Source organism: Tupaia chinensis, unplaced genomic scaffold (genome assembly GCF_000334495.1).
Source record: "Tupaia chinensis unplaced genomic scaffold, TupChi_1.0 Scaffold000141_1, whole genome shotgun sequence".
Lineage (NCBI taxonomy): Eukaryota > Metazoa > Chordata > Mammalia > Scandentia > Tupaiidae > Tupaia > Tupaia belangeri.
The window spans coordinates 3,636,633-3,658,058 of NW_006159611.1; the positions used below are offsets into that span (position 1 = coordinate 3,636,633).

The following is a 21,426-nucleotide window of genomic DNA, read 5'->3' on the forward strand; positions in this document are numbered from 1 at the left end:
TCTTCTGCGGTGTGCCCTGCTTCCTGCCCCCGCCACGGACGGCCAGGCCTGACCTGTCATGGCTACCCAAACCCACTCGACACACTCCACGGATCACCCCAACCCAGCTTCGGAACAACAGAAGCTGACAGCGAGAAGCCCTCAGCCCCCTTCCCTGCAGGGCCCCTTTCCTCCCCCTTCCTGCATGGCCCACTCCTCCCCTCCCACGCCCTCCTTCTCTGCCTGTCTTGGAGAAAAGGTCTGCCCCCCCATGAGGCTGCCCCCGACTCTGACCTACAGCCCCTCTAAGCACGTCCCCTTCATCTCCCCTTCACGGGGCCAGTCTCTCCTCTGCAGTCTGCTTCCCGAAGGCAGCCCTGACAGGCAGGGCCAGCTCTGAGGCAGGACCTGCGGTCATGTTGGCCAAGACTGCCCACCTGGCACCTCGTGCCCGCCACGACTCCTCCCTCCCAGGCCCACAGGTGCACAACAGGGCACCAGCCAGGTGCCTCCATGCCCACTCCACCCACGCCCACTCCCAGCAGCTCTTCTGCCCCCCTGCTAACTGCCCCCAGGGCTCCACCTGCTCCTCCTCCCCAGATACTCACCTGGGAGGTACCCCTGCCCTACAGCTCATTTCACTGAAAAACCGGCACTTAACTCATTGGCCTAGGAGCCTGCAGAGAAGGGGCAGAGCACCGGGGACCTGGGAGCTGCAGAGAAGAGGCAGAGAACCTGGGACCTGAGAGCTGCAGAGAAGGGGCAGGGCACAGGGACCTGGGAGCTGCAGAGAAGGGGCAGAGAACCTGGGACCTGGGAGCTGCAGAGAAGAGGCAGAGAACCTGGGACCTGGGAGCTGCAGAGAAGGGGCAGGGCATCAGGACGCCCCACCACGCCCCCATGCCCGCCCCAGGACCCTGAGCACATGCATATGGCCTAGCATGATTCCCAAGCTGTTGAGTCGGACTCGAACCGTAACCGCCATGCCACCTGCTGGCCCCAGACCAAGCTGCCCATGGAAGTATTTCTAAAGTAAAAGTAACTGGCAACGTGACCAAGCCACGGCCGCCTTGCTGGGATGGGCGAGCCCGGCGGGGGGCAGCTGGGGCCCAGATCCCACGCTCTTTCCAGCGCGGCGCCCTCCCTGCTGACCTGGAGAGGCAGGCTCCTGCAGAGGGCCACACAAAATGCCTGAGCCACACACGTCTGTGGGGGGTTAGGTCAAGGTCGCAGCTTCCGCTAGCACCTAGGGGCACGCCATCGCGCTCAAGCCCCAGCACGCGAGCTAGAATCCACACCATCTTTATGCCATGAAGGACAAGCTCGGTGAAACTGGGGCTGTCGCTTTAAACGCATGTTTGGAACAACCAGATGGAGGTCGAGTGGCGAGCCGAGCTGACTGAATTCCGGAGCTGGCATCCTGGACATCGCCACGGCTTTTCACAAGAGCCCATCCTGAGCCTCGCCCCGACTTCTTGGTCTGCACAAACAGGCATGATCCTGCTAAACTAGCCCAGAGGGATGCGCCAGGACTAATTAATGAAGTGCAGCCTCAGTCCCTGGGGCTGCCACAGGCTTCGAGAGCCCGCTGCCTGGAATCCCAGCACTCTCGGCCACGCCCTCGGCCGGAGAGGAGGACGGGGAGGATGGAGAGGAGGGGGAGGCCGAGGAGGACGGGGAGGCTGAAGAGGACGGGAAGGCCAAGGAGGACGAGGAGGATGAGGAGGACGGGGAACTGGAGCTGCGAGACAGACCCCCGGCAAACACCCACTGCCCTCCCGCCCTGGCAAACACCAATGACCCAAGAGAAAAGCTCGGTTTTCAATAACTTTTTAAAAATATCAGAGTTCTGTGACTGTCCACAAGGTGACCGCAGGCAAGCAGAGGAAAAGCTGTGCCCGGGGTACTGGTTGCCAAGGTGCAGGCCAACCTACGCTGAGGTTTCAGCCCACTCCCCTTACTGTGGGGACTGAGGATGAAGGGGGTTCTCAATATGGGGACCTTTGACGAGCTCTGTGACCGCTTTGCCAACACAGCCCCCAGCGCCAAGGAGAGGGCAGAGTCCTTCCCACAGCATCTAACTGGCCACGGCAGGGCCAGCCAGTGGGTGTCACTACCTGGCAGGCTGAGGGACATGGAGGTCCGGGTTCAATTCCCGCCCCACAGCCTGGCCTGATGGTGCGTGCCCACACCGGGTCAGGACACAGAGGCCCTGTCTGAAATAAATGTACGAGAAGACCCCAAAAACTCATAGAAAATGTGGATTACGAAAAATAAACTACGTGGATTTCAATTTTTTGCACCAAAATAAATTTGCATTTCAATTCTGCTTTCCTATGACTTAAAAAAAAAATGTTCTTTCTTTTCTTTCTTCTTTCTACAGGGCTCATGTACTTGCCCAGAAAGAGAGAGACCAAGAGGGAAAGTGGGAGGTCTCCCCCAGAGGGGATGGCCACACTGCAGCCCCTCTCCTCCATTCTCCTCAGGATCTGGGGCATGCACACACGTGCCTGGCATGGTTTTTCAAGCCGCCAGGTCTGGGACTCGAACCACAGAGTTGGGGAGTGGGATACAACACCTTAACGGCCCTGCCACCTGAGGGCCTTTCCATGGCTTTTTAAAGTTCTTTCATGAACATTTTCACTACTTTTTTGAAAAATGAGAAGGGCCAACAATGTTTTTAAAGACTCCAGAGCAGAAACTAATTTACCCAAGGGGCTGTATACCAGACACATCCAAACGACAGATGGTTCTGAAAGGCTGTCGGAGTTAGCATGCGTGTTCTCAGTATTGCTCAGAAGTGGAAGGAAGGCCGCCTGGAGGCTGGTGCAGTGGCCGAACGGTCGCTAGCCCCCCACCCCCAGGAGATCGCGAATTTTATATATATATAAAAATTTGACCAGACAGAGACAGAGAGCAGGGAGAGAGGGAAAGTGAGAAAGCCAGCTGCCCAGGCCCAGGACTCGAACTGCAGTTGGTCATGTGGGAGTCCAGCATCTTAGCCACCACGCCACCTGCTGGCCCCAACCTTTGTCTTTCAACTAGGGCTTTTAGTTTGCAGACTAAAACCAGAACATTAAAATTTACTTAATTTTTTAAAAGAATTATGCAATTTTATTTATCATTATTATTTTTTGCTTAATTTGCGACAGGGCACATGCACTCGCTAGAGAGAGACACACAGAGAGGGAAACTGAGAAAGACAGAAGCCAGGTCCAGGACTCAGACCAGTCGGCCATGTGGGAGTCCAGCACCTTAACCACCAGGCCACCTGCTGGCCCAGAACATTCTAGTTTAAATAAGAACATTATACCCTGGACCAGCAGGTGGCATAACGGTACATCCCTGGACCCCCACATGGGCTACTGCAGTGTGTGTCCCGGGCCCACTGGAGTCCACTCAAGTTTCTCTCCCCGGCAAGCCGTCGCCACGTGCTCCTCCCAGTGCCAGTCAGGTATTACACAGCCCCGATGGAGTGGAGGGGACATCTGTCAGCCCCCAAACTCCCGACATCCAGGTTCCCGGCATGGCGGCAAAATCAGGCCAGCCACCGAAATACCGCCAAGATTTCCAGCAGTGTTATTTCAGAATGTAAATTCTGTAATTCCAACCACCCCCACTTCAGGGGGAGCCTAGGCACAGAGAGGCCTCCGAGGACAGTGATCGAGCTGTGAGAACGTTCCCGGAAGGGCCCAATTAGTTCCAGAAGCTGACGAAACACCCGTCCCTACCCGGGTCCCCTGGCCCCGTTGCCGCTCCCAGTCCGGCTGCCTCCCATGGGGAGGTGAGGCTCGTCTGTCAAATGCCGATTATTCTCTCGTCTCGCCGGGCTGCTCTCTCCCAGCGACGGCAGCACAGCGTGGGTCCGCAGACCTGCCTGCTGAAGACACGTCCCTTCCCGGAAGCACATCGGAATAGATTAACGAGCGGGTGAACAGCTGTTCGATGTTCGAACACAGCGGGCTGCGGAACTGCCTCTTAGCTTAAGAGTGACCCGAAAGACGGGATACCTGTCCGAGGTAATACTGCCTGGAAAACTGACGTCGAAGGCTGTGCTTTTTATTTATGTATTTATTTATTTATTTATTTATTCTGGACAGTTCTGCTACCGAGCACGTGCACTCACTGGAGAGGCAGACAGAAAGAAGAAATCACTCCCAGGGGGAATGGCCACGCTGCGATCCCTTCTCCTCCATTCTCCTCTCAGGATCTCGGGCACACACGCACACGCACCCAGCTTGAGTTTCAAGCTGCCAGGTCCGGGACTTGAACTGTGGTCCACCACATGGGAGTCCAGTGCCTTAACCACTACACCACCTGCTGGCAATGAAGCCTGTATTTAAACGTACGTCAGGCCCAGCCCTGGTGGCACAGTGGGCAGGGTCACTGCATGGTGGCTGGGGCTGCCGCGAGGCCTGGGTCTGGCTCCCCGCCCTCCCCAGCAGGCCAGGCGTGGTGCAGGGCCCCGTGGGCCTGGCTGAAGGCGCTGGGCAGGAAGACCCGGTCCGAAAACGCCTTTCTTCTCTCTCTTCCTTGCTTATGGAATAAACACCCACATTGCTAAGTTTTCCAGCTCCATCACATCAATTTCCCAGCACATCACAAGTTTCCGATCTTCTGACATCTTGGTGTCATTGTCTCTTTATGCATTCCGTGGGCATCTTGGCCTAACGCCCTATGCACTCTGAACATAAAATGAAAAACCTCAACTTTGTGAGCTCCATTCTCAACTAAGTACCTGCGCCCCATCTCCATCGTGTGGGAAGGCCAGAAGCGGAGCACGTGTCCGGCACTCCCGAGGAAGTCCGCGTGGCTCCCTGCAGGCCCCAGGAAGCTGAAGAATAGCCTTAACCCCGGGAGCTCTCGGGGCTACGGGACGCCCCGAACCCAGCAGAGCACTCTGGACTGTGTCCGGACTCCTCGCGCAGAGCTCCAGACCTGCCCGCCGCTGTCGGCCTCTGTCACTCCATTTCCTAAAGGGGGAGTCTGCCGGTCACCCTGCCGAGGCGGTGCAGTGGGACGGCGCCGGGAACACAGGCGGCCGGCAGTGTGGACTGGCTGAGGGAAGCGGGCAGTGCTGCGTGCGCGGGGGCGGCCCCGGCGGGCTGCGGCCACCCACCAGCACGACCACCCCGTTCCTGCCGAAGGGCGTGCGAGCACGTGGTCCTTCGTGAGCACTGAGAAAGCTGGTAGCCCTTCGGGAACCTGGAGCTCAGGGCTCCTCAGGGAGTCAGCAAGGTCGTCCCTTAGTGAAGCCCACGGGGTGACACCCGGTGACAGGAAAGAAATCAAGCCCAGGAAATAGACCACTGCAGAGTGTGCAGGTGAGCTGGTCATGAGATGAGACGCAGGAGGCCCGGAGAAAGAAGGCGGACATCCTGGGGTGAAGAGAGGTGGCCTGGGGGGCGAAGGGAGGCGGCCGTAGTGCAGGGCGAGCGCCGCGGGGAGGAGGGCCGCAGGCAGTTCACAGCCAGAGGCTTTTCGAATTCTCCCTGTTGGGCCAGCAGGTGGCGTAGCAGGGACGTCACTGGCTCCCACAGGGCCGCCACAGTTCCAGTTCTAGACCCAGTGACTTGAGGCGCATGTGCCCAAGATCCCAGGAGGAGAATGGAGGAGAAGGGATTGCGGCGTGGCCACCCCCCTGGGGGTGTTTCTCACTTTCTGTCTCTCTGTCTCTGTCTCTTGCTCTGGCAGGTACACACACCCTATGGCAAAGAAAACCTCTTTAAAATAATGATGACCCTCACAGAACGCAGCTGCGGGGCCTTTTCGGCCCCCTCTGTCCGCCCGGGCCCTTCCTACCTCTTGGGAGTGCACTTCTGCTTCTCCTTAATAAACTGCCTTCCCCTCTCAGTGGTGGCTCGAGTCCTCGTCTGAAACACCAAGACCCTGGGTGTCACGGCAGAAGCCACCCACGACACAGCCCTCCAACCTGTGAAACGGCCTCTTTGTCTGTAAGCAGTTTGAGAATCGGTGCTGTCAGGGTCTCTCACCTGAGGGCTCGGGCATGCACCTAGCCCATCAGGCGGCCCCGGACAGCCCAGCCTGTCCCCACCTGTAACCGGGGTACACGGAGCACTTGTCACGTGGTCCTACTGGGCTTGGGTCTAGTCGCAAAGAAACTCGGCCCTCTGCTGCGTGGCTACAAAGAACAAAAGCACTTAGCGAGGTCTGGACACCTGTTTCTCGCCTCCCTGAGACAGGGGACCAGCTATCTCCCCAGGATCAGTCACGGTTCTGGGTTCTGTTACCCGCAGGGCAGGCCCCCAGGGCAGGGGCAGCCACACATACCAGACGGACTTGCTCAGAGCAGCCAGACACAATGGCCTGTTGTTAGCCGTAAACCTAAGCTAATTGGGGAAATATTTGCATTTCCAAGGGCAGAGCTAGGTCAGAACCCCACCAGCCCCAGGGGGTCAGGCCTCGGTGTAGACAAGGCAGAACATTCGAGGCTCAATCAGAAATTGTTCTCGATTAAGAGTAAGGCATCCTCAAAAAGTGACACTGGCGACTCAGTGACAGAGCGGCCACTCCTCACTATAAGCCCGGGGAGCTGGTCTGCAGCCTCCCACGGAAACATGCCCGCCCGGAACACGGCCACGCAGCTGCTAGGGAGGCACACGGGGAGAGGGAGGAGCCAGGGACCCTAAAACACAGCTAGGGCACGGACCAAGTGGACTCACAGCCTGGCTGCATACGAGGAGACACGAAAACTCAGCTGGCTGGTCGGTCGGAGCAGCCGTGTGTGACCGAGGCCCAAGGACTGACAGAGCCAGCCAGGCTTAAACCAAAGGCACTTCTCCCGGCCCCTCCACATTCCAGGAGAAGGCAAGAGCATGGTTGTACAGCCCAGAACCTTGCAGCTTCTGTAACTAATGTCATCTGTAACTATTGTAACAGATAAGGTAACACATAAGCCTCATTGCTTACAAGAGGAAACTTAAGTCATCTGCGTTAGACAAAAACCCAACCTGGACTGGGTTCTCCGCAAGAAACTTAAAGAGATGGGAATGCGGCTGCAAGCACACAATGTAACAGGTTAAGTGGGGAGAACTGCAATACTGTTATCATTTACCGTAACAGTTAGTGTCCATCCTTAGGTTGCTGTGTTAACCCCGCAGCTTAAACAAAATGCGCTGTGGCTTCCCTTTACCCACGGGTGCCCAAGGCCGGTGAAAGAAAAGGTGCACAGAGCAGTTCTGGGAAGGTCATGAGGGCAGGGGTAACACTGCACATGGACCAGCAGATGGCGTGGTGGCTGCACCACTGGAATCCCACATAGTCAACCGTGGTTTGAGTCCCCGACCCAGTGGCTTGAAAATTCCTGCAGGGCATGGGAACATGCATGCCCAAAATCCTGAGATGAGCACGGAGGAGAAGCTCTCAGAATCAAGATTGAAAGTCAGCCTATGTGGACTGGAGACACACGTCCGTCCCAGTGCACCACGCCGCCTCTCAGCGACGAACTGCCCTAGGCAGAAGCCTCCGGGTGCAGGTAAGGGGCACCCTCCTGGGAGGAGCAGAGCGAGGCTTGGAGAGAAAGCTCCTCCGATGCAGCTGTTACCCAGACGTGCGGCCGTGCGTGAGCAGCAGACACAAAGCAGGAGCCCGCGGCTGAAGAGGAGTGCACCCCCGGGCCACACGCAAGACAGACTTCCGGGACAGCCTTTACGATTCACTTGTTTACTTATTTGTTTTCCTCAGCATGAAGTTTCGCTACTGAGAAGAAAAACAAGTTTGATTAAATCTATTTTTCTATTTAGATTTATTGAATGATTCATTTTAAAAATGCCACTGCACTGGGGCCAGCAGACAGCATAATGGTTAAGGTGCTGGACTCCCACAGGGCTGACAGCGGTTTGAGTCCTGGACCCAGCGGCTTGGAAATCACGCTGGGCGGGTGTGCATGCATGCCCCAAATCCTGAGAGGGGACGGAGCAGAAGGGACTGCGCTTTGGCCGACCCCCGGTGGTGACTTCTCACGTTCCCTCTCACTGCCTCTCCCCAGTGAGCACACACACCCTATGACAAAGCCTAACAGCAATAAGCTACTCCGCCCACGCTCTCACGGGCGAAGCCCAGGTAAGGTCACAGGCAGCGTGGTCAGGTCAGCCTCACCCACCGGGGTTCCAGATGTGACGGACGTGGGGGAGGCCTCCACCCACCACCCCGACTGGGCCCACACCAGCCCGCCACAGTGACAGCCACAGCCCGGCTCCATCTGCACCTCCACTGCGTCCCTCACGAATAACCCCAGGAGCCTCGGAGACGGGGCGGGCCCCGAGCACTGAGTCTGCATGGCGCTGGCCTGGCAGCTTTACTTTTACGAACACGAATGACCAAGCGGGGGTGGGAGTGGGCGGGAGGAGCCTGATCGTGTTCCATCGTCCACACCAGGTTCCTTCTCAGTTCATCGCCCCCTCCCCCCGCCCCACGTGAGTCCTTTGGAGGCCTCGGCGACCGCGTCCAGGGACTGGAGGTTATTATTTTCAATCCTGCTAGCCGTGCCTCCGAGTTGCTGCGCCCTAATTAGCTGTCGCCCTGAACGTGCAGCCAGCGCGTTGGCAAGGGCCGTCCGCTCGCTCCCGGCTGATCCCTCGCCGACTGTGTTACCAGCGCCCAGGAGCACTGTGTGGACGGCTTGTTGCTGCAATTAGGTCTCCAGGTTACCCACATGCAAACAACCCTGGCTGGAAGGAACTTCAGACACAGGCTCCAAGCTCTAAAACCCGCGCAAGCCTCAGACGAGAAACTGACCGTCACACCCGGGGGCAGAAGGGTAAATCACACCCGAGGCCAGAGGTCGCGATACCCAGACGAGCCACTGTGCCTGCCTCAAAAGGAAGGGAAGTGGGCCTTTTAAAGTGGACCACAAAGAACATTCTGGAATTCTTATCCTGGGCTGATCCCAGGCCTGGTATTTAAGGGAGCTAGAACCTGCATGGTTGACTATGGGGTTTAAGTCCCAAATTCAGCGCCCTGAAAAACAAGCCAGACATCGGGACCGCAGGTGGAATGGGTGCTGACTCCCACATGATCAACCCCGGTTCGAGTCCTGGACCTGGTGACTTGAAACTCACGACTGGCACGTGTGGGTGCATGCCCAAAATTCAGAGAGGAGAATGGAGGAGAAGGAATTGCAGCATGGCCATCCCCCTAGGGGGTGATTTCTCGCTTTCTGTCTCTCTGTCTCTCTCTGGCAAGCACATGTGCCCTACCACAAATAACTCCCCCCTAAAAAAAAGTTAAATTCGTGCATGATTTTTTCATGTGTTTTCTCTGAACTTCTTGAAGACCCCTCATGTTAATATAAATTGGTGATATTTTAATCTAGCCCTTTAATTGATAACGAACGTGGCCCAGTGACCTTGGCGACATGCAGCCAGCAAGGCACCCCAGCCGCTCACTCGGGATGAGCCATGCCCCTTCCTCGCGCATCCCGTCCTCCCAGCTGGTCTTGTGCTGGTCAGGGTGCTGGCCTCACACATGGCCGACCGCGGTTTGAGCCCCAGACCTGCTGGCCTGAAAATCACTCCAGAGTGCATGTGCGTGTGTGCCCAAAATCCTGGGAAAAGACAAGGAGAAGAGATGGCGGCGTGGCCATCCCCCCAGGCGTGGCCATCTCCCCAGGCGTGGCAATCCCCCAAGGCGTGGCCATCTCCCCAGGTGTGGCCATCTCCTCAGGTGTGGCCACCCCCCAGGTGTGGCCATCCCCCCAGGCGTGGCCATCTCCCCAGGCGTGGCAATCCCCCAAGGCGTGGCCATCTCCCCAGGTGTGGCCATCTCCTCAGGTGTGGCCACCCCCCAGGTGTGGCCATCCCCCCAGGCGTGGCCATCTCCCCAGAGAGTGATTTCTCACTTTCCCTCTCTCTGTCTCCAGGGAGCACACACCCTACAGAGGGAAAAAAAATCTCTTGGGAAATTTATGAAACAAACTACGTGTGAATTTTTTTGAAATGTCTGTGGGTTCACAGGTGGCATGGTAGTTAAGGCACTGGACACGCCAGTGTGTTTCACACCTCTGGGTCAGGGACTCAAACCACCGTTGGCCACGTGGGAGTCCAGCACCTCAGCCACTGCACCCCTGGATGTTTCGCTGAGGACTCGTAACAAACCACAGGGGCTTTACCAGTCTGACCTGCAGACGGGGCACAACCGGAGTGACAGCCACCAAGCGGGGACGGGTCCAGTCAGAGCAAGTGGGCCAGGCGGGGACAAAGGCCAGGCGCAGTGTCCGGCTCAAGGCGTTCTGCTTGCTGACCTTCTGGAGAGCCCCAGAAAGGGTCCCGGGGAAGGTAACCGAAGCTTTAGCAGAACAAGGCCAGAAAGCGCCCCCAGCGAGTGCTCCTCCTCCACGGTGCTCCGGGCCAACCGCTCACCAAACGGGCAGCGGTGTGAGCAGACCCGGTGCACCCACACCAACGAGGGCCTGCAGTCTGGTGCTCACCACGGCCCCGGCGGTGCAGCAGGGGGCGCATCCGAGTGTGAGTGCGAGTGCGACTCCGCTTGGCCCGCCAGACCCTCGGGGCGTGAACGGCAGCGCCTGGCCTGGCCTGGCACAGACGTGGTGGAAGCGGGCAGCAGCAGCACGGGCCAGGGTCCGAGGTCGCACCTGCAGCGCCTGCTGACCAAAGTCAGGGGCAGGTTCCAGGACGCCGACGGCCCTGCTGCTCAGTGTGGGGCAGGGCGCACCTGGTCCTGGCCCCTGCTTCCCCCGGCTCATTCTCAGCCTAATTCTCCAGCCCCATCCGAGACTCGAAGGGCATCTGGTATCTTCAAAAATTCTCTTTCTGCCAACATAAGCCCCAGACATCTTGGCTAATTCGAATGTCTCTCTCTCTGTCTCTGTCTCTGTCTCTGTGCACTGATGCAAACTCAATTTTGGGAGCACGACTCGAAGACCCAGTCACACACAGGCTTGCCTAACTCGGCCACACCCCGCAGTAAATTTCCACGTAAAAATATTTCTGGTTTCCTGTGGGAGCCCATCAGAAGCAGGCATGCCAAAGCCATTTCAAGGACTGTATTGGAAACGTTCAACGTAAACCTTCCTATGGGGAATATTAACAAAGGCCAAAAAGCAAGTCAGTTGAGAATACAACTAAAATAACTCTCGGCAAGTCTGGGAGCAGAGTGACTGTCCGAGGGCGCTAACACGGAAGGGGACTTTGTCCAACTCTCCGCCTTCCTCCCACGGCTCCTGGCATTGTCAGACCGAGGTCTGACCCGTCTACACGCCCTTCGTGCCCCGCACAAACACCCCTCGGGCCACAAGGGCACGAACGACCACCAGCGAGCCTGCGGGTCCAGCAGGAACCCTCCCCCTCCGTCGGCTCACAGTCCCTCCATGCGGCACCGCATAGGGCCTGTCTCAGCCATCACTCCCCACCCGGGACATGGGATAGTGCCCACCCCTGCACCGTAAGTTTGCTGGAAGGATGAAACGAGCCACTGCTATGACGTGCTGAGAACACCGGACACTTGGCAAGGAAGCCCACGCACCCCACGTGTCTGGCGGCTCCAGGCTTTGTGCGTGGGCCAACATCCGGCTGGCTCAGCACCCAAAGAGCTGAGACTCAGATCAGAAAACACGAGCCGTGCCCCAGCTCCAGGAAGGGTGAGACCATGTACCCACCCAGTGCCCAGGCTAGAAACCTAAGAGTCGTCCCTCCAACCTCTCCTGCCAGCCCCACTCTCACTCAACCGAGTTCTATTATTCAAACGGGACCCTCCACTGTCCACACAGCTTCCACCATCCACACAGCCTCCGCCGTCCGCACAGCCTGCCTCCGCCGTCTGCACAGTCTCCACCATATACACAGCCTCCACCGTCCACCCGGCCTCCACCATATACACAGCCTCCACCGTCTGCACAGCCTCCACCACCCTCACAGCCTCCGCCATCCTGAGCCTCACCTTCGATGCTGTTGAGCAGTCTCCTGGTCTCCGACCTGCAGGGGCAGCAACACTGACCCTGTCAGTGTCCTGACTAGTTTTAGGAGGAAGCTAAAACTCCTTTCAGAGCCCCTCATGCGGCTGCCTTTCTGCTCCCCAGCCTCGTCCCTGACACATCTGCATCCCCTTCTCTCCATCTCGGCCCCCACCACGCTCCGATCCAACAGAACAAGCGTCCACAGCTCAGTGGCCCTCAGTCTGCGGCCGCCTGGGAGGGGGGATTGTGGCGTTGGGGTGCTCTTTCTCGCTCCTCACTCCCCCCCTCCCTCTCCTTCTCTTTCTCACTCATAGAAGAAGTAAACTTTTTCTTTCAGAGAGTTTGTTGTTGTTTTTGCTATAGGGCATGTGAACTCACCGGAAAGACCGAAAGCAGAAACGCCCCAGGGAGGATGGCCCTGCCACAACCTCTTTTCCTCCATTCTCCTCTCAGGGTCCTGGGCACACATGCACACACGCCCGTCATGAGTTTGAAGTCTGCTGGTTTGGGGACTTGAACCGCGATCAACTACATGGGAGTCCAGTGACATAACTATTATGCCATCTGCTGGTCCCATAAATAAACTTTAAAAAAACTTAGAGGGCATTTTGAAATTTAAGCGAACCTCAATTCATCTTCACCATCTCAGCATACAACCGAAATGTACAAATTGAATGTGTTTATGTTCAGTAACAGAAACTGACACTTCCAATAACTATTTAGCAATCTTCACCATTTTCTTTCTTTAAAGAATTATTTATTTATTTTTATTACTATCATTTTTAAACATTGGTACAAGGCACGTGTGCTCACCAGAGAGAGCGAGAGAAAGTGAGAAAGCAAGGTGCCAGGTCTGGGCCTCGAACCACAATCGGCAGGTGATAGTCCAACGCCTTCACCACCATGCCACCAGCTGGCCCCAATCTTGGCCAGTTAAAAAGAAAAAGTATTCTTTCAATCCGATCTAAATAGTGCGACCTTCATGCCCTCTTTAATTTTGTTTCCTGGTTTTGGCGCCCAGCTGTCGTGGGAGACATGGGCGCCACCTCTAAGCCGAGGCCCGCCACGAGTCAAGCCCGCAGGGGTCACTGTCTCTCTGGAGTTATCATTCTCTTATTTCTAACCCGTCTTTCCTTTCCAAATGCCTCACCCTTTACCACTCTCTCGTGCCCTCTGCCGAATCCATCGTGCCGACGTCTGCTCAGCCTGCGGTCCGGCTAGATCTGTGGCCAGGCTCAGCCGGCCGTCTGGTGTTCCACAGGCTCTTGGCAAATGTTCCTCAGGAGCTGTGAGATCGCGCCCAACCCCATGGCCTGGGTAAGCACTGGATGCAGGGAGCCGGTCCCACAAGGCTAACTAGGGCTTGGGTTCTGGTCCTGGTGACTTTAAGAAACGCCAAGCTCAGGGCCCTGACAGGACAGGGGTTGGGAGGAACAGGACAGGCTGCATTGGGAATGCCCCCGGGAGCTCGCTCCCTCATGCACGTGCGCGTGCCCTCGCATGCACGGCACTCAGCAAGCAGTCGGCCATGGCGCGTGTGACTGGCGTTGCTGTGTGCTCAGGCAGTTTCCTGCTACTCCTGCCGTGTGGGAGTACTCATGCTTCCTTCAAAAGCAGTGCCCTGGCTTCACCAGAAAACCCAGCAGCTCATTCTAACATTTGTCCTACACCGTGAACCTAAATCTCGACTTTCTAGGAGGGCTCTTGGACGTGGGTATTACAGCTGCCATTGACGAAAACACTAGTGGACCTCGGCAGAAGTTCAGATTCTGTCAGCCCGCCCTGAATGTTCATTCCCGTTTTCGGAATCCCATACAGTACCAGAACGAGTTGTCTCTGTCTAGTAAGTGTTGCTGTCGCAGTCACCAAAAAGACTATTTTGTGTTGGAACTTAAAAAAATTATTAATTGGAGCTGCAGGTGGCATACGGTAAGGCACTGGACTCCCACTCAGCCGACTGCAGTTCAAGTCCTGGACTCAGCAGCTGGCTCGCTCTCTCTCTCTCTCTCTCTGATGAGTGCACATGCCCTATAGAAAATGTTTAAATACTAATAAGTAAAATTAAAAGCATAATTCTTTAAAAAATTATTACTAATTGCCAGAGGGCATATGCACTTACCAGAGAGAGAGAGAGAGAACCTCCCGCAGGGCACACTCACGCCATAACCTTTTCCCTCCATTTCCCCATCCTGCTAGGCTTTGGGACAAAAGCTCACACGTGTCCAGGAGGGCCACGATTCAACCCGTGGCTGGGCACGTGGGATCCAGCTCTCAGATGCACACCACGGGACCAGCCTAACCTCGTGTTATTGTGAATAGTTTAATACTTTAATTAAGTGGGATTTCTATTTGTTTTCATCGATAAGTTAAAACTGCCTAAATTCATGGGGTACAATGTACTGTTTGGTACACACTCACGCTCACACACTCATGCTCACGCTCACACACGCTCTCACACTCACACACACGCACGCACACCAGGGAATGATCAAATCAAGCTAAGGGGCTCATCCACCCTCTCACACACACACACACACGCTCTCACACTCACACACGCTCTCTCACACACACGCACGCACACCAGGGAATGACGAAATCAAGCTAAGGGGCTCATCCACCCTCTCACACGCTGTCCTCTTTTCCATAGTGAGAACGGTTCACACCCACTCTTGCAGCCGTTTCTCAACACGACACACAGCACTATTAACTGGCCGCCATGAAGCCCAGGAGCTCTCCAGAGCTCACCCCTCCTGTCTAACTGAGACCTCGTACCCTGGATCAGCACTTCCCTCCCGACCCTGGGGACCACCACTCTGCTCCCCAGTTACAGGAGCTCAGCCGTGCAGCGTCTGCGTGCCAACGAGCCGAAGCTGTAAAGCGTGGAAGAGGAGAGCCATGGTTTGCAAGGACGGGACATCACACTTGGAGAAACAAGCCAGGCATGGAAGACACAGAAGTGGCAGTTTTACAGACAGCTAGTGATTTAACTACTTTATTAGACCCTTTTCCATTTTCAAAACAGGTTCAGGGGTCCAGCAGATGGCATTGTGGTTAAGTTGCTGGAATCCCACAGGGCCAACCGTGGTCTGAGTCCTGGACCCAGTGGCTTGAAAATCACACCAGGTACATGTGTGTGCGTGCCCAAGATCCAGAGAGGAGAATGGAGGAGAAGGGATTGTGGTGTGGCCATCTTTGGAGGGTGATTTCTCACTTTCCCTTTCACTGTTTCTGACTCTCCCTCTCTGGCTAGCACACATGCCCTAAGGCAGAAACCTCTTTTAAAATAAAAGTTTGGGACCAGCAGGTGGAGTGGTGGTTAAGGACGCTGGGCTCCCTCATGGTGACTGCAGCTCAAGCCCTGGTCCTGGTGGCTTGCTGTCTCGCTCTCCCTTCTCTCTCTCTCTCATTCTGTCCCTCTCTGGCCAAATTATAATAAAAGATGAATAGAGTTAAATAAGATATTTCTTTAAAAAGAAAAGTTGATGCTACTTTCTAAATGCCTACTTACTAAATTCCTCTTTGCTTATAACTCACTATTATAAACAAAAAACTATACATGCTCTAAAGTGCATGTCTGCCGATTTCACAAGAATTAGATTCCCCCAGATCTCATCTCAGCACCAAAGAGAGGGAGTCCGGTGTGCAGAGCAGCTGCCCGGGTACCTGTCAAAGGCCGGAGGAAGGTCACCAGCCCTCGGCCTTCCGAGCAGAGTCGGTGCGGGTCACTCAGGGACGGTTCCTACTAGACTGACATTCCCAGGCTGGCATTACCACCCCTCTGTGTCACTTCTGTGCAAACACACACACACACACACACACGCACACACACACATGCACACACACGCAGCTCGACACTTAAAAAAGAGAAACGGCAGAGCAAGGAAGGGTGAAAGGAAAGTGACCTGCAGCCAGCTGCCCGTTAGCAGGGCACTCTCCAGGGCACCCTGGCGGGTCACCGCACCTCGGGACCACTGAGGTCACAGTCACTGGCTCTCCTTAGAAGAACCGCCTTCCTCCGTTCAGACTGGAGAGCGGAGAAAGGCTCTGGAGGGCAGCGGGACTGCGGGAGGATTCACAGAAGGGGTTGCTTTCTCAGATTCCTCACTAAGGCAGCAAACCTAAGTAAAACAGGCTGGAAAAAACTTTCATTGGGTTAAAGAAAGAAACACTTCGGAGCTTAACTCTTCAGTTGTCCCCTCCCCTGGGGGCTCCCAGAATCCCCCAGGTAAAGGCTGAAGTGAGTGAGTCAGAGCACACGGCCCCTGCAGCGAGGTTAATCATTGCCCTCAGCCTGGTGTCTCCAATCCCATTCCCACAGAGGCCTCGAAGCAGCAGATGTCGGGGCATGTCTCATTAGCGATTATACCTAATGATTAACGTGGGGAGTCTCAATAATGTGGTTCCAAACCTTCAGGACATTCTTCTGAGTAACTAACCTCAAGTACAACTTGGGCTCCCACAAACCTCCCACATAAAACAAAGTACTGCATTAAAAAAAGAAAAAAGAGAAAGATCTTGGCGATAGGACACGTGCTCGCCGGAGACACAGAGAGGGAGAAGTGAGCGGGGGTCTGAGTACGCACTCCAGACGCGCTTCCGGTCTTCACGCGAGCCTTCGCTGACTGTCCTCAAGCCAACGGAGCCCAGGTTAAGACGGGGTGCTTCCTGGAGCTGAGGACAGCCCGGGGGGCGTCTGCCGGCCTCCTTCCACAACCTCGAGAAGCATCAGGGCAGGCCCAGCTAGACAGACTCCGAGCTGTCGGGGCGGGCGGCGGAGATAAGGTTTTGCCCAAGATTTCTATAACAATGCTTGAATTTTCCCACTAGACAGCAGAACTTCCTGTGGACTTGAACACGTCGCTAGAAAACGGGAATATAAGGACATACTGTGTCACTCCTCCATGTCCCAGCAGGCACTTGGCCTCTTCACTGCTGCTGCTGAGACAAAGAGGTTCGCTTTGCCTTTTCGATATAACGTCCCGGGTCTACACAGCAGGGGCACCCCTGCTACCATTAGGGCCGCCCGCGCCGCTAAGGCACACGCTATCAGACACGGGCGTAGTCTGCTCCTTGCCCGACCCTTCGGAGCAGCATTTGCATTACCTCTGTGTTCACGGCTTCCATGGGTCTCCTCTTGACCTCGCCTATGTCCAAGTAACTGAGGAAACAAACACACGAAAACAGGGCTTTAGGTCAGCTGTACACTTCTGTTGTTGTTGAGAGGTGTTTGCTATAGGGCGCGTGCGCTCACCAGAAAGACAGAGACAGAGAGACAGAAAGTGAGAAATCACCCCGGGGGGATGGCCACGCCGCAGTCCCCTTTCCTCCCTTCTCCTCTTGGGATCTCGGGCACACACGCACACGCGCCCAGCATGAGTTTAAGCCACCGCGTCCGGGACTCGAACCGTGGTCGACCACATTGGAGTCCAGTGACATAGCCATTACGCTAACTGCTGGTCCCAAGTCAGTCATACAGTTTTTAAAAAGTAAAGCATGCATTAAGGATTACTCCATCTTTTTTTAATTTTCTGTTACATTTGTTCACTGGACATCAGCCCAGCAAAGGTTAGTAGCCACGACCAGCAACGGCAGCATGAGGACGGTTTTCGGCATCACCAACCACAGCTGACACCTGTCTTCCCCAACTTTGAAACACGTTTTTCTGTTAAGGAATAATTTCCCCCTTAATAGCCAGCTGCTCACTGTCTGCACTGTTTTTATAACTCTTCGGTGAATTAGATGAAAAGAGCAGTCTGCGTGGAAAGGTGTGGGACAGTTCCATTAATCACAGACACCAGGTCCAAGGAGATAAGGGGGCAGTTTGCCTTAGAGTGACACCTGGGGACGGCTGGGCCTCCTCCCTGCGAGAGCCCTTCGCGTTGGGAACGCTCAGCAAGCAGGCGGTGTTGGTGCCGGCTCAGCTAGGAGGCAGAGGGTGGACCAGCCAGCCTTGGCGGACCCCCCAGGGGTGCACCACTGTGTGCAGATGTCAATAGCCTGGAAACTTTCTCTTTGTCAATGTCAGGCTATCAGCCTTCCACAGTAATCTTATTCTAAATTTAAGTAGCCCCCAAACTGTGCTTTGTATGTAGAAGGTGATAAACATTTTAATGTAAAAAGTATAAATGTATCACTTAATTTATAAGTGTAAATAGATAGAGAGATAACTTACATTATATTAGAATTTATTTTGGCCACTGCAATTGCTTTTATTATTGTTATTTGCATTTTCAAATAGAGTACTTGAGTTCATTGGTACCTATAGAAATTATTATATAGTTCCCCTATGCACGGGGACTTCTAAAAGTCGGTGGCATGGTGGTTAAGGCACTGGATTCCCACAAGGCCATCTCCACGGTTGGAATCCCAGACCTGGTGGCCTGAAAACACATGGGGCGTGTGTGCATGCATGCCCAAAATCCCTAGAGGAGAAAAGAGAATAGCTGTCCTCCCTGGGGGCGAGGGGGGACCTCTCACTTTCCCTTCTCTCTGTCTCTCACACTCTAGGACAAAAAAAAAAAAAAAAAAAAAACTTTTAAAAAATAAAGTTTGTGAAAAGTAGAATTAAAGATTATTTTGGTGCAGAGAAGTCTTGAAATCTGCACAAGTTTCCATAATGCTTATTTCCCATGAACTTTGATTTCATTGCACACTGACTAGAGACAGAGAACTCGCGCCTCGTGGGGCACGGCCACGCCACAGCCCCTCCCTCTCCATCTCTCCGGCCCGTCGAGACTTGGGGCACGTGTCCACATGCATGTGGCGTGATTTTTTATGTAATTGCCCAAGTTTTCTGTCATGTGCAGAAAAGTGACCTCAGTCTCTGAGACTGAGGTAGTAAAGTCAATTTCCAAAAATGCACAGGGAAAGTTCTGGAGAAAATAATCTCTAGAATTCTCTGCTACAAAATAAAGATGTAATGGCTACTTTAAGTAGAGTTCCAGTTTCAGCAATATTAGAACAATCTAATGGAATCTAAATTCCTGCTTGAAAGACATTCATTGCTCATTTCCACTTGAAAAATCTTCCGTTATCTCCCCAGCACCATGAGAGTCTGAAAACCCACAAATTACCCCGGATGCTCCTTGGGCTTTCTCCTGTCCTGCCAGTTGCTTCATTGGCTACATAATTCCAGTGCTTCATTTCAGATACATTTAGCATTTAAATCTTCTTGGCTTCTACCATTAACGCCATAGATACTACTACTGTAACACAAACAAACCAGTCACCTGGGCTGGAAAACCAACTATGCACACTGTGACAAGCTCCACTCTGTGTCTGTGTGAACTACGAGCAAAGTGACCGCGTAAATCCTCTCTGTGAAGAGTGACTTCAGGTGCGCCGACTGCTTGCTTTGCAACTCTGTCCTCTTTCTCTCGTGAGTGGGCTGTGACAAACAGAGAGCGCGAATAGAGCAGGCCCACAATTTTCAGCCATTCGTAGATTCTAAATCGGATTTCTAGTTCCGTGACATTTCTTCATGAGGAAATTGTTTAATGAAAAGCAATTTCAGGAAAGAAATGGCACTTTGAGATAGACGTCTTATTTGGTGTGACACGGGTGCGGACACGCATGCTCACACTGCCCTGCGGGAAGAGCTCCGTTCCTTGTTCCTTCGCCGAGTTAAGGCACTGACTGGCTGAGTCAAGCGACTTCGAAGGACACTGAGCTCAAGCCCAAGTCCTCTGGCTCGGGCTTCTCAGTCTTTTAGGCGCGAGGTCTCACGTAAGCGCTCTTCTACGGAATCAGACAAAGCATTCTTAAAGGAGGTTTAATAAAAGGAAAAACATAACCCAGTGCATCCTCCACCTTCTGGAAAAAGAATACGCCCGGCCTAACAAAAAGCAGAATACCCGGAACTCAACTCAAACCATATTAGAGGACTTCAGTGATGCTTGAAAAAACATGTCTCTACCACTGACGGAATTCACAAGCATAGATTTATGGTAAAGATATTTTTGCTATCCTGGGGCCTAAGATAAATTTCAATTAAAATGTTCTATTAAAAACTATGGACCATACAATTATTATACAACCGGCAATACACTCCACGGTATACATCAAGAGAACTAAAACCCTGCACATAAACGTCTGTGCAAGTGTCATTCACACTGGCCAGAACGTGAGCCAGCGCACGCTCGTCCACCGCTGCACGGCCTGCACCGTGGGCTCCGTCCGCATGGCGGAACACTGCCCCGCTGCCCCACGGACCAACGTCCCACGCACGAGGGGAGGGAAACAAGCCACAGAGGGCCACATGGCACGGGACTCGGTGTACAAAACACGCGGGCCAGACAAGCCCACTGCGCCAGAGGCTGGCTGCTGTTACCAGGTGGCGGGGGCACTGGACGCTGCAGGACACAGCTTGCTTCCGGGCTGATGGAGACGTTCTGAAATCCCTGCGGTGCTGGCTGCACAACTCCGTGAATAAATTAACCACCACTCACACGGGCGGACACTATGTCATGTGAACTGTGTGTCAGTAAAGCTGTGGGGACAGAAAACTAAGGAATGTGAAGCCCCACCTGTCCTGCAAAGTCCTCAGCGACCCCCGCCACAGACTCCCAGAGAACGCCAGTGGCTTTTCTAGTGGCACTGCGGTGGCAGTGAAAGACGGGGTGTGTGAGCCCCTGCCCTGCTGCGTGACAGTGCTCATAGACACTCCGCTCTGTATCTGACGCGGCACCATGTGCTAAATCCCTGAGCACCCACCGCCGAGGCCCCGCAGAAACCCGCATGCAGGTCCCGGCCCGCAGGTCTGCCCACCAGGACAGGAGAGGACACCGACGGAGGCCCACACAGCACATGGCTGGGCTTATGGTCACTGCACGGATCCCCAGGGGGTGGGAGCGCCACCGCAGTGGGCAGTGTCCATTCCGCTCAGAATGAAAGGCCGCGGGACTCTATACGGGGTGGGGGAAAGGGCGCGCGTGTCTCCACTGGTGACAATGCGACACTCGATACTTGAACGTGATCTTAAGGAAGTCTCGACTTAAACTAAGCGGATGGGCTCCAAGGAGGGAGGGGGAACTCCGAAGGAAAACTGCAGAGGCGCGCACCAAGTGGGGGCGCTGCTGCCGCCCACGCCCACGGGGGACCCTCCTCCAGCCCTCGGCACCTGCCGTCTCTACCCCAGGTGCAGGGGCGGGCCCCTCGCTTCCCGGGGTCAGCCCGCCGCGAGCGCACCCCGAAGTGGGTCTGGCGACTCACTTGAGTTTCTTGAAGGCTTCCTGGCCCCCAGCCACGTAGTTGGCCCCGCTCTGGATCTGGTCCAGTTTCCGAATGCGGTGGCCGGTGCGCGGGGTGTAGATGTTCCTGACGGCCCCGAAGGGCGCCTGGACGCCGCCCGTCACCTCCTTCAGGAAGACGTCGAAGCTGGACACCTTCTTCTCGTGGATGACGACGCGGCGGCCGGCGAAGAACGGGTCCCCGTTGCGGTAGACCAGCACGCTCTTCACCACCGGCTGCGACAGGTGGCTGGACCTGGCGGTGCCGCTCATCTTCCCGGGCCCGCC

At 55.0% G+C, this 21,426-nt stretch overlaps 1 protein-coding gene across 1 annotated transcript in view; it reads right to left on the minus strand.

The window, feature by feature from the left end:
• Positions 1–21,420, minus strand: part of DCDC2 (doublecortin domain containing 2) — a 63,867-nt gene extending 42,447 nt beyond the window's left edge. The window contains exons 1-2 of the mRNA XM_006145113.1: positions 21,122–21,420; positions 17,015–17,069 (exon numbers count right to left, since the gene is read on the minus strand). Coding sequence (XP_006145175.1) covers positions 17,015–17,069; positions 21,122–21,411 — 345 coding nt within the window. The 5' untranslated portion in view covers positions 21,412–21,420. The remainder of the gene's footprint in view (positions 1–17,014; positions 17,070–21,121) is intronic.
• Between the last annotated feature and the right edge of the window lie 6 nt (positions 21,421–21,426).